At 40.2% G+C, this 12894-nt stretch overlaps 1 protein-coding gene across 3 annotated transcripts in view; it reads left to right on the plus strand.

The window, feature by feature from the left end:
- LOC105497706 (aldehyde dehydrogenase 1 family member L2) overlaps positions 1-9417 on the plus strand; it is a 61811-nt gene extending 52394 nt beyond the window's left edge. For 2 of the 3 annotated variants that reach the window (XM_071071200.1, XM_071071202.1), the window contains 4 exons: positions 1206-1371; positions 2729-2834; positions 6434-6633; positions 8694-9417. In XM_071071200.1, coding sequence (XP_070927301.1) covers positions 1206-1371; positions 2729-2834; positions 6434-6633; positions 8694-8749 — 528 coding nt within the window. In that variant the 3' untranslated portion in view covers positions 8750-9417. Of the gene's footprint in view, positions 1-1205; positions 1372-2728; positions 2835-4255; positions 4785-6433; positions 6634-8693 lie in introns of those variants that run through there. The other variant, XM_071071201.1, reaches the window with a different exon arrangement.
- Positions 9418-12894: the final 3477 nt, after the last annotated feature.

The raw sequence follows: 12894 nt of genomic DNA on the forward strand, positions 1-12894 counted from the left end.
CTTCATGAGAAGGAGTAACAAGGAAGTCATATAGACAGGCAGATGGAGGGCAGTCAGGTAGGCAGTGGCTGCCTCCTGAACATCACAGTGTAGTTTAATTTTGTGTCTCACTAAAGTAAAGTCTGCAGTGCTACATGTCATGGGCTTTCACAATCAGCTACAACTTGTTGAAATTTCAAACACTGAGACCAGAAATATCAAGGACTTGCTGTATTAGTACATCAACAAGCATGTTTTACAAACAGGCTGTTCGTATTCATTCTTCAGCAGCATTTCTCGGTGTTTGGTACTTGGTACCAAACACTGCATGCTGGGAATATAAAGGTGAACAAGGCAGACATGGTCCCTGGCCACTCAGAACTTCTCATCCAGCACAGAACCCTGGGGAATGCACTAAGAGATTATGGCCAGGCCTAAATTCAAAGTCATGGACCTGCTGGGTCATGATAACTCCCATTCTTCTTACCAGAATTGGACTTAACATTAGAAGATGCAGAAGTAGGTTAAGATAACTGAGGAGTGCAAGAGGTAATTACAAAGACATGTCAGTGATGAACATTGTGCAGCAAAGATTGTTTTTCATCAGAGCATTCCAGTGAGTCATCTGGCATGGCTATACCATGAGAATTTTACAAGGGCAGTCTACCACATTTGAGGAGGAAAAAAAAAAAAAGATAACAATGTGACCATTTTAGAAATTCCTTTGCCATGAAGAGTGTAAGTATGTGATATTAATAAATATTTCGGAACATCAGTTTGCTATTCTTAATGGATTAACATTTAGGATAATTTTCATATAGTATAGGTAGCTTATATTGTACTAGTAGGTAGTGGCTAAGGACTTGGGATTTCAAGTGGAAAAAAGTCTACAGTATTTAGTGGTGTGGTCACTTATTTATCCCCTCTAGGCCTCAGTTTCTTCTTCTGAGAGGCTGAGGGGGGAGGATCACTTGAGCTTAGAAGTTCGAGGTTGCAGTGAGCCGTGCCATGCCACTGTGATCCAGTATGGACGACAGGTTGAGTAAGACCCCGTTTCCATAAAGGGAAAAAAACAAAACAAAACAACCACTACCTCTAGTGCTACTGTAAAGACTAAATGACAATACATCTATAAACACCTTAGCACAACACCTACCACATGGTAGAAACTCCATTATTATTGTTATTAACAGTGAATTGTGTTTTTATGGACTGGTAACATACAGGTAGAAGAAATTAAAAAGATGAAAATTGGTGATCCACTTGACAGATCCACTGATCATGGGCCCCAAAATCATAAGGCCCATCTGGAAAAGCTGCTGCAGTACTGTGAAACTGGAGTGAAAGAGGGGGCCACTTTGGTGTATGGAGGAAGACAAGTCCAAAGGCCAGGTAAGATCACCTCTGTGGGGGTTTACTGGGTGCCCGCCTTCTTCAGTTGGAATAAACAGCGACAGTTTAAGACCAGCCTGGCAACATGGTGAAACTCCATCTCTACCAAAATTTAGCCCAGTGTGGTGGCACGCACCTGTAATCCCAGCTACTGGAGAGGCTGAGGCACAAGAATCACTTTAACCAAGGAGGCAGGTTAAAGTGAGCTGAGGAGCCTGCAGTGAGCTGAGATCAAGCCACTGCACTCCAACCTGGGCAACAGAGTGAGACTCTCTCAAACAAAACAAAACAAAACAAAACAAAACAAAACAAAACAAAAGGAGAGACAACTGGATAATACGTGTCTCCTGATGGAATGAAATGTGTAACACACAGTATCACCTATGAAGTGTTCCTGCCAAAAAAGCTTAAGCTGAATCTAATTACACATTTAGGCCAATCTTTCTATTCATAAGAACTGCAGTAGGGAGGGAGGAAGGAACAGGAAGTTATTTTTTAGTGGGTATAGAGTTTCAGTTTTATAAGCTGAAAATAGTTATGAAAATAGATGGTGGGGAAGGTTGCATATTATGAATTTCATAACACTGAGCCATACACTTAAAGATGGTTACAATGGTAAATTTTATGTTATGTGTATTTTACCACAATAAAAGTCATTGGGGAAAAAAAAGCAATACAAGAGATAGAGAAACAAATATCACCCAAAGGAAGCAATGATAAATCCAGAAAGAAAGATAATGTATAGAACAACTGACCATCTCTTTAACATGACAATGGAATAAAAAATAAGGGCAGGACAAAATGGGGAAATGTTTTAGAGTAAAAGATCCTTAAGAAATCTAAACACCAAATACAATGTGTAGAAAAATTTGAATCCTAAATCAAACAAACCAACTGCAAAAAAGCTAATTTCTAGACATTAAGGAAATTAAAATATAAATTCTGAATAAAGAATATTTACTACTTTTGTTAAGCATGACACTGTATAGTGGTTATATAAGAAAATGTCATTTTTTACAGATTTGTACTGAAATACTGAGGTGTTAAAATTATGATATCTGGAATTTGCTTTAAAATATTTCAATAAGGAAAAGATAAATATAGCAAAACATGGATATTTATTTTACCCTTCATTATACTGTTTTCTCTACTTTTACATAGGTTTGATATTTTCATAATAAAGACATTAAAAAATAAGAACCTGGGCATGCCAGCACCAAATAGAGAAATGCAACTCTTCTTGGTTTTACTGAGCCAGAGGGAAAGAAAAAATTATAATGTAATTAAGTGAGAGGACTATTAATTGAAAATGACTTAACCTATAGTTGACATTTTTCTCTTTGTTTTTTCCAAAAAGGCTTTTTCATGGAGCCGACCGTGTTCACAGATGTGGAAGACCACATGTACCTTGCCAAAGAGGAATCCTTTGGGCCTATTATGGTCATTTCTAAATTCCAAAATGGGTAGGTTCTTCAGACACAATTTAACTTATGTTCTGACTAGATAAGTCATTTTTCCCCTTTGCCACTCTGCTATATACACAGCATAAAATTAATGAACATGTAATTTTCTACCATAAGAATAATTAACTTAAATAATTAGAAGTTATGCTTTTGCTAACATCGTAGATCATAGTATATTTTTGCTTTCCAGCTTCAATTAATGGCCAACATAATGGGCTTTTAGCTGATTAAATTTTGGTTTCTCTGCACTCGACATTTGAGGTGTCTGTGGAACAGAGTAAATAACTGAGAAATAACAAAACTGGTTTTCACATTTACGTTCCTATGGTCGGTGGCATCTGTGAAATCTTATTTCCCCAGAGAAAGAGTGCTGTTATTATAGGGGATATTGCCCCCCAAAGCTTGATACTCAACTTTTCATGGAAATATTCACAACCATCATATAACCAACAGTAAATGGCATGCTGGTTTGTGATACTACATGAAACTTGGCAAAGAGTTCAGCTTATCGAAGAGGACCAAGTGGTAACTGAGCTCCTAAAACAATACTTAATAGAGTGGGGTCTCATGGTATACCGCACAAAATTCTTCAGAATGGCTTTAGATTTATTTCAGCCAATGAGAACTTGAAAAAAAATAAAGAATGGACTTTCTCGGTCTTTGATAGATACAGTATAAAAGACTTCAGGGGACTATAAGGTATAGTGAGTACCCTTGGATATATCCATCCAAGGATGCATACTATCCCATTTCTCATTATACGTTCTCCCATGGTGTTGGTGCTAAACGTGCAGACAATAGAAGTCAGGTTTGAGGGAATCTCCTGTAACATGGCTAAGTCACAACCCCTGTCCTTAAGGAGTTTATTATCTAACAGGGGAGATAGACAGAGATGACAGTTAGTCCACAGAGGGTCAGAGGCAGGATGGTGCAGTGGGTCAGAGGACAACTCTGCCTCCGCTCCCCTCGCTACCTCTCTGAGCTTGGGCCGGTTACTTAACCACTCTGCACCTCACTCCTATAATCCCAACACTTTGCAAGGCCAAGGTCGGGGGATAGTTTGAGGCCAGGAGTTTGAGATCAGCCTGGGCAACACAGGGAGACCCTGTCTCTACAAAAATTCTTTTAAAAAATCAGCTGGGCATGGTGGCATGTGCCTGTAGTCCCAGCTGCTTGGGAGGCTGAGGTGGGAGGATCACTTGAGCCCAAGGAGATGGAGGCTGCAGTGAGCTATGATTGCGCCACTGCACTGCAGCCTAGGCAACAGAGCAATACCTGGTCTCTAAAAAAAAAAAAAAAAAAATTTAAGCAGATGGCAGTAATGTTTTCCTGTTTCTAGCATAGATGGGAACATTTTCAGAACATAAAATGAATCTTTTGCTTTACATTTAATGAAGTTTTATGTCTTCCTAAAAACATAGGGACATCGATGGAGTGTGGCAGCAAGCAAATAATACAGAGTATGGTTTGGTAACAATGTCTACCTCCTTAGGTCATTCTGAGTATTACTAAGTCAAGTATTTGCTGTTGCTACTGCCATCAATATATGCTTGTCATTGCTGTAGACGTAAACAATGTACTATGGAGCTATGGTGATATCCTGATGGTCCTCGAGAAATGGCATAAAACCATCTTTCTCCCTCTAGTCCATTCTATAAATATTTGGGTCCCTATGCATCAGGAAGTGTGAGAGTTTTAGCAGAGTCCAAGTTCACTCCAGGTTAGGTTCCAGATTTCTTGTGCAAGTTTAAAATTTTGAATAGTCAAGATGCCTTTGAAAATCCCTTCATAAGGCACTACATGAAACCTGTGCTGTCTCAATAAATTCAGCACGATTTTTTCCTCCAGTTTTGGAACAGATCCTGTGTCGTTGCTGGAGCACCGGATGAAATACCTGGCTTGGCCAGGTGCAATGGCTCATGCCTGTAATCCCAGCACTTTGGAAGGCCAAGGCGGGTGGATCACTTGAGGTCAGGAGTTCCAGACCAGCCTGGCCAACATGGTGGAACGCCATCTCTACCAAAAATACAAAAATTAGCTGGGTGTGGTGGCATGCACCTGTAATCTCAGCTACTTGGGAGGCTGAGGCAGGAGAATCGCTTGAACCTGCAAGGCAAAGGTTGCAGTGAGCTCAGATTGCGCCACTGCACTCCAGCCTGGGCGACAGAGTGAGACTCCATCTCAAAAAGAAAAACAACAACAACTTGGCTTGTATTTGCTGGCCATGTGGTAGAAAATGTGTGTGTTTTTAAGCATTAGGATCATGCTAGAAGAAGGGGACATACACTATGACGGCACATTAGAACTTGACTCAACTGAGACAAGAGTAGGTTCATGTCTTCACCTACTTGGATGTGTATACAAACTAAGTCAAAAGGCGGGGAAATCACGGGACCTATTTTGTTGAATAAGCACATGTAATCCCATTCACTCTCATTCGACGATGCAACACCATAGCATAAAGAGGTATATGAGACATGAAGTTATCCCTGCCCTCAGGGAGCTTTTATCTTCCAATTTATGGATGGCGAACCATTACCTACAGGAAGAGTTAAGTCAGCACTATATAGTTGGTTCTACCAAAATATCAAGTTTGGAAATATATGTACTACCTGATGGTAGCTGGCTTTTATTGAACATTTATTGTGTTCCAGGCATGATTTGTTCATTTCATCCTCATGACAACTAGACAGGTCCTTTTATTATTATTTCCATTTTTCACAATAATAAATGAAGGCATGGGGAGATGAAGTCATTTACCCAAGGTCACCAGGCAGTCTGGCTGCAGGGCCCTCTCACAGAACCACCCTCCTCTCCCACCTCGACAGTGGCACTGGTGGGATCTGAAACGGCTTCAGGCACTGAAGGAGGCTTGAACCTTGTGTGCAAAGTTGGAAGAGATGGAAGGAAATAGGGAGGACACTCTGAAAATCCATCTAGAAGTGGATTCATGGGATTCATGGGAGAGGGGAGGGAGTGGGAGATCATGAATGAGAACCATTGAAGAAGATTGAATATATGACTTTGGGTCAGATTTTAAAAGGTGTTGCATGATATATATGAAAAATGTAATACTAGACTTGTAATATTTTTGGGGACTTTCTTTTGGTGTGAGCCTGATATTTTTCATTTATAAAAATTTAATCAGGCTGGGCACAGTAGCTTACGCCTATAATCCCAACACTTTGCAAGGGGCAAGGTTGGGAGACAGTTTGAGGCCAGGAGTTTGAGATCAGCCTGGGCAACACAGGGAGATGTTGTCTCTAAAAAACAAAAAAAAATTTTTTTTTAAATTAGCTGGGCATGGTGGCACATGCCTGTAGTCCCCACTACTTGGGAGGCTGAGGTGGGAGGATCATTTGAGCCCAAGGAGATGGAGGCTGCAGTAAGCGATGATTGTGCCACTGCACTGCAGCCTAGGTGACAGAACAATACCTGGTCTCTAAAAAACAACAACAGTGACAACAACAACAAAAAATCATTTAAGCAGATGGCAGTAATGTTTTCCTGTTTCTAGCATAGATGGGAAAATTTTCAGAACATAAAATGAATCTTTTACTTTACATTTAACGAAGTTTTATGTCTTCCTAAAAACACAGGGACATCGATGGAGTGTTGCAGCGAGCAAATAATACAGAGTATGGTTTGGCCTCAGGGGTTTTTACAAGAGACATAAACAAAGCTATGTATGTGAGTGAAAAACTAGAAGCAGGAACTGTTTTTATTAACACATACAACAAGACAGATGTGGCGGCCCCATTCGGCGGAGTTAAACAATCTGGCTTTGGAAAAGACTTAGGTATGGCTTTACTTTTCTGCTTCACATTCCCTTTGTTGTCACATCACAGAAAAATCTGCTCTATGTTTCATGACTCGTGTATGATTTTGATAGGCATTTCCTACATGGCAGTTAGATCTGGGTTTAGAAGGGCACTCGTTTTTTAAAATACTAAACATTTCTATTGAATATACCATACACACAGAAAAGCGCACACATAGTGTGGAAAGATACTCCTTTTCAAAAGAGTAATGTTTGAAAGGAAAAAGAAATTGCAACAATATACTTTAGCTGAAATATATTTGGTGTTTAATCTGACATTTGGCATGAACTCGGGTTAGCTGTCACGAGACTAAATGGAACCGAGAGAGGCAAATGGGTGGGGAGCAATAACCAGCGAGCTCCAAGAATAAATCCTGTCTTGGAGCTTCTTGGCAGGCTTTCAGAGTCAACACTGAAAAACCCTGCAATTGGCAGGGTTCGGGGGAGTCTGAGCAATAAGACTTAAGAGTTTGTAAAAAGCCCAAAATGTAATTCACTGTGAGCAGTGACACTCACACCTTTCAAGCAATAGCTTACTTTCAGTGCCAAACCCATGCCAGGCCCCATTCCACTTAGCCTGCGTAAGCAAAAGCAATTCTCACACGAACTCAGAGGAATAGGTACTACTATTATCTTATTGTACAGAACAGGAAAATGGGGCTCAGAGAGGCTGGGTGAGTTGCCTCAAGTCACAGAGCCAGGCACTGGCAAGAGAGAATTCAAAGCCGGGCAGTCTGGCTGTAGAGCGCATCTCTTATACCCTCAGTCTGCTGTGTTGTTTCAAAAACTGAAACGTTTGTGATTTACTGAAATGACAGTCTGCAAATATAAGTTTAGTTCATTTGGAGTTTTTTTTTTTTTTTTTTTGGTTACATTTTCTCTTTACTAATAATTGTGGCAATGTATTTGCAACAGTAAAAGCAGTTCTCACTTTAAATTCCACTGGGTGAAGGTAAGGGCTTGTTTCCCCCGCTTTTCCATGTCTTTAATTTGGTTTTCATGCCTGAATCCAAATCACGGTGGGAGACTTTCTTAGGGAACTTATCATTAGAAAGTGAGGCATCCCTGTTTCACCCGTCTTTTGAGAGAGTGTATTCGACCAGCTTCAGGTCAGTTTTACTATAAAATACTACAGTTTTTCTAATAGTTTCTTCCTCCCCGATTTTAAAACCCCTTAGCCCAGTGGTTGTCAACCTTAGCTGCACAGTGGATTCAAATCACCTGGGAGCTTCAAAAAATACAGAGATACTGATCTAATTGGTCTAGGGTGTGACCTGGGGTCAGGAGTCTTAAAAGCTCCCTGAGTGATTCTAATGTGGGGACGAAGTTGACAGCTCTTATTTTAGCTCAACTTCCAGAATCATGCACTCATTAGTTTCCCCATGGTATTCACTGTCCTTTAACCATTGTAGAGATTGATGACGGTATAGTTCAAAATAGAAAGAGTCAAAGAAAGGCAGACCTATTTATTTTTTGCCTAGACAGGTTCCCCTGTGTTTCTAACAAACAATATAAACTGAATTTTCCTTATCTTTAAAATAAGATTAAACCAAATGATCTCAAACTTTCCTGTGCTCAGTTCTGCTTTAATTAATTTAATCTAGAGGACAGTATCCTGGTTACTTCTGTTTAGCTTAAATGGACAAAAAGGCAGAGTCTGTCATCAAGTAGGGAAATAAAAGAGAAGGGTTTTGGTTTGAAGCTGACCAGACAACACTCTCCGCTCCTTAGAAAGCCTGGTAGCTGGTCTGGGCTGTTACCATAAAAGTGTGGTCCATGGACCACTAGCGTCAGCATCATCAGGGAATGGTTAGAAACACATAACCTCTGGGCCCACACCAGATTTAATCAGATCAGGATCTGCAGCTTAACAAAGTGTTTAGATGGTTAGTATGAACTTCAAAGTGTGAGAAGCACTGGCTTAGGCCACATTCCATTTACTTAGTGACCTGTACACCTGCATATACCTATGTCTGAAGGTCTGAAGACATCACGTCTGCCTTTGAGTGTGGTTTGTCAACTGCTTTTCTCTGCCCTAGGTGAGGAAGCTCTAAATGAGTATCTCAAAACCAAGACGGTGACGCTGGAATATTAGAGCAACACCATCATCAGGAAAGCCTTGACAGACAGCCCTTTTCAACTCGGGACACACTTAAGAAGATTGGGTGTGCTGAGGCAGGAGGTGTCAGCCACAAACCAAAAAATACACAGATGAACCATGAAGAGGGTCAGGCCCTGCGAAAGCATTTACACACGTGCCTATTTCTAATACACCGTCCAGTGATTTGCAGTTGTTGGGTTTTCACTGTTGTATATCATATGCATTTCTAAAATACCAAGCTGCTTTTCCCCTACCTAGAGGAATCTATTCATGGTTTCCATCTTGAAGATGTCAGTACCATGCAGTATAATACACAAAGTGCATTTACTGGAAACTTTGTATAATATGTACAGGTTTTTAACCTCTGAACTATACATAGGGGGTTATTAAAAAGATTTTCTATAAATTTGCTTCTAAGGAACAGTGTAACTTGTAAGGAATGTGAAGGTAGTTCTTTTTTAGTATTTGGAAATAAGATACATCTTTGTGCCTTTGATGTTCCATTTTATTTTAACCCACTGTGATGGGTGATTAACCTAGAAACATTATCTTGAGTGCCTACTAGGTACAAGGTACTATATTATGTTCTGAGGAGTATACAGAATTTAATGACATGATGGCTGGCCCCCACATAAATTTTAGTAAATAGCTTTTGAAGTGAATTTTACGTGTGGTATAGTAGGAAGTAAACAGCCTTTGAAGGCAGATCCTGGTTTGTATCATACCATCTTACTATCTGTGTGACTTTGGGAAACTGTTGCAACTCCTCTGAGCCTCCGCTTCCCTATGGGTAAAACAGAGATAGTAAATGCCTTCCTCAGGACCCTTAATAGGAGAATTCCTTGCGGTAATGTAAGTAAAGCACCTCACATTACTGCTTTGTTCATGGTAAGTACTCAAATTTAACTCTGATTTCCTCCGTCATTATTCTTAAAAGATATTGAGATAGTTTAATTAACTAGATGAATTCATTTCCCACAACTCTTTTCAATCATCAATTCCTATTTTTCTCATCCATTGTTCTGACACAATGCCTGATACAGCAGCACTGAAAAATGCCACATAATGAAAAATGACAATAGTACAAGGAAAAGGGGTGCTTTTCTTTAGGCAACTCGCTTGTCCTTCATGGGACATCTTACTTTCCATTTTTCCATCTATTGGTTCTGCTACTCACTGGCTGTGTGATCTTGGGCAAGACAGTAATCTAATATCTCAGAGCCTAGGTTGAGTATCTATACAATGAGAATCAAATCTCTATCTCAGTAGGCATTGCAAGGAATCAGTGAGATAATATACATAATGCACTTAACAATGCATTTGGATCATAGCGTTGAAGAAATGGAAACTATTAACAGCCCATTTCCCGTTGGCAGACAGAAGTAGTCAGGTGAGTAAGTTTTCACCATCTATGTGTGACTAGAAGGTGGCAAATTTCTGAATCACAGGAGTCTCCAGAAGATAGCCGGAAAGTTAAATTCTATTAATCCTCCTTTAAAAATAAAATTTCAGTCAACATTCCTTTTTCTTTGGCTTTGAAGAAGCCCTTAGGGAATATTTGTCATTTTGGAGACTTGGCAGAATAACATGAGGAGATTAGAGAATCAATAAAAACTAAACAACAAAATCAGAGGCAGAGAACATTTTCAAAAGGAAGAATAGCAGGTTTGATTCTAGCATGATAAATAGAGCGAATTTGGCCTGGAAGCACTTTTGATTATACTATAGCTCATTTACCATCCCAGAGTTTGGCACAGCTGAAATTTTAAGTTGGAATGAATATTCACTGGGGCCAAAATGACAGTTCATATTTGAATAAAAGTGACAAAAGCCTTTTTATAAGTAATCACTTTTAAGTGAAATGTTTTAACTGATTTCATGTGATTTAGAATATGATTTAATCAAATTATTTTAATGATGGATGGAATGGCAAACAAAAACATGCCTGTTCTTCTAGACTGATTTTACTTTACCCTCTAATGTTCATCTCAGTAGCGGTGTTTTAAATATTCTCTGGGCTGCAAAACTCTTTTGGGAATCTGATAAAAGCTATGACACACACTCCCTGTGTCCCGCTTCTACCCCCAAATTCATGTGCACACACAGAATTCTGCAAATATCTTCAAGGGGTTCACAGACCTCCCAAAGGCCATGCTTGGGCCCCAGATTAAGAATTCCTTTCTCCATAGCAAGTTTTAAACATTTCTTACCAGCTTACATTTTTAGATCTGGCTGATCAGAATCAAAGGCTCTGTGTAATACATAAAGTTACCAAGTCAGCTGGAATTGGAACATCACGATCCCCAGCCTGCTGGGTGATTTACTTAACACACAGAGTAATAAAATCATCACGTGCTTCAGATCACAGATTATTTTGCTAATAATGCTAAGGATGAAGCTGTGATCTTATTATCACCTGAATCGGGAGGTGTGGATGCTTTAAGCAGTTCCATTTTCCTTCTAATTCCCTATCCCCATACCTTTGCTAAAGCTGTCCCCTTTTGCTCTAACACTCTTCCTGGATATTCCTACCCCAAGCTGGGCTAATTGTCTCTCCTTAATGCTCCCACTTTTCTCAAACATAGCACTTATCACTTGTACTAAAATTACTTGCCTTCCTAATTAGATATAAGCAACCCTCCCCCACTCCAGGATGGGCCTTCTGTCAACAATAATACAACAGCTACCATTTATTGAGGGCCTCCTGTGTGCAAGACCTTAGGCTAAGCATGTTTTAAAGCTGACAATGTCTGAAAAAAATGAAGAAATCGAGGTGCTTTTCTTACTACCTCTACCCCAAAGCCATCATTACCTCTTTTTTTTTTTTTTTTTTTTGAGACGGAGTTTTGCTCTTGTTGCCCAGGCTGCAGTGCAGTGGTGCAATCTTGGCTCACTGCAACCTCTGCCTCTTGGGTTCAAGCGATTCTCATGCCTTAGCCTTCCAAGTAGATGGGATTATAGGCATGTGCCACTATGCCTGGCTAAGTAGAGATGGGGTTTCGCCATGTTGGCTAGGCTGGTCTCAAACTCCTGACCTCAAGTGATCTATCTGCCTTAGCCTCTCAAAGTGCTGAGATTACAGGCATGAACCACTGTGCCCAGCCCATTACCTCTTTCCTACAATTTTGCTCAAGTCTCCCAACTGGTCTTCTGGATTCCTCTCTTGTGTGGTCCTGTTCAAAGCTTAAGTCAGACAGTGTCACTCCTCTGTTTAAAACCTTTCAATGGCCCCCATTTCACGTAGACCAAAGTCCAGCTTATTTACCTGGCCTACCGATCTTGGTCCTGGCTACCTCTGACCTCATCTCCTGTCAATTTCCCTCTCATTCTGTTCCACCATCCTGACTGCCTTGACTTCCTCAAAAGTACAAGCCTGCTACTGCCTCGGGGCCTCCGTCCTTACTGTTCTTCTTCCCAGGGGTGTGCTGGTAAAATATTTAACAAGTAGTTCTCAGGGGCGGGGGAGACAACCCTAATTTGTAGCATTTGCAGGTATCTGTGTGTAAATACTCTCATCAAGGCTACTTTTGAGCTACTAATTTGCCTTCACTGAACACAGAGTTTGGGAAGAGATGCATGCCATCAGAACAAATGCAAGCCAGCACCAGCACACCACTGCCTCATCCTGCAACTCTTGCCCATACACAACCTCATGGCTGGCTGGCTCACTGCCTGCAGGTCTCTCCTCAAATATCATGATTAGAGACACATTCCCTGACTACGCTGTCTAAAATAGGCCATATGCTCCCACATTCATACCCCATCGGCTGTCATTCTTTATTCTCTTTATAAGTGCATTATTTTCATAGCACTTATCACTACCTATTGTATATTAATCAATGATCTTTTCCCATTAGAATGTGAGTTTCATGAACAGGTACTTGTTTTGTTTAATACTGTATCTCCAGTCCTAATATGTAACAGGAGCTCAATAAATGTTTGCTTTCCAATGGAGAGGTTAAGTAACCTGCTGAAATCACACAGCTATTAAGTGGCAGAACAGGTTTTCAAGCAATGAATCTGGTGGTTTTAACTAAGTTGAGATAGTTTTTATTCCTAATGCCTAAATCAGGGCCTGGGTAGTGAGCTGTGGGCACATATTAAGAATTAAACTTAAAAAAAAATAAGCAAAATGGACA

This window comes from Macaca nemestrina, chromosome 10 (assembly GCF_043159975.1).
Source record: "Macaca nemestrina isolate mMacNem1 chromosome 10, mMacNem.hap1, whole genome shotgun sequence".
Classification (NCBI taxonomy): Eukaryota; Metazoa; Chordata; class Mammalia; order Primates; family Cercopithecidae; genus Macaca; species Macaca nemestrina.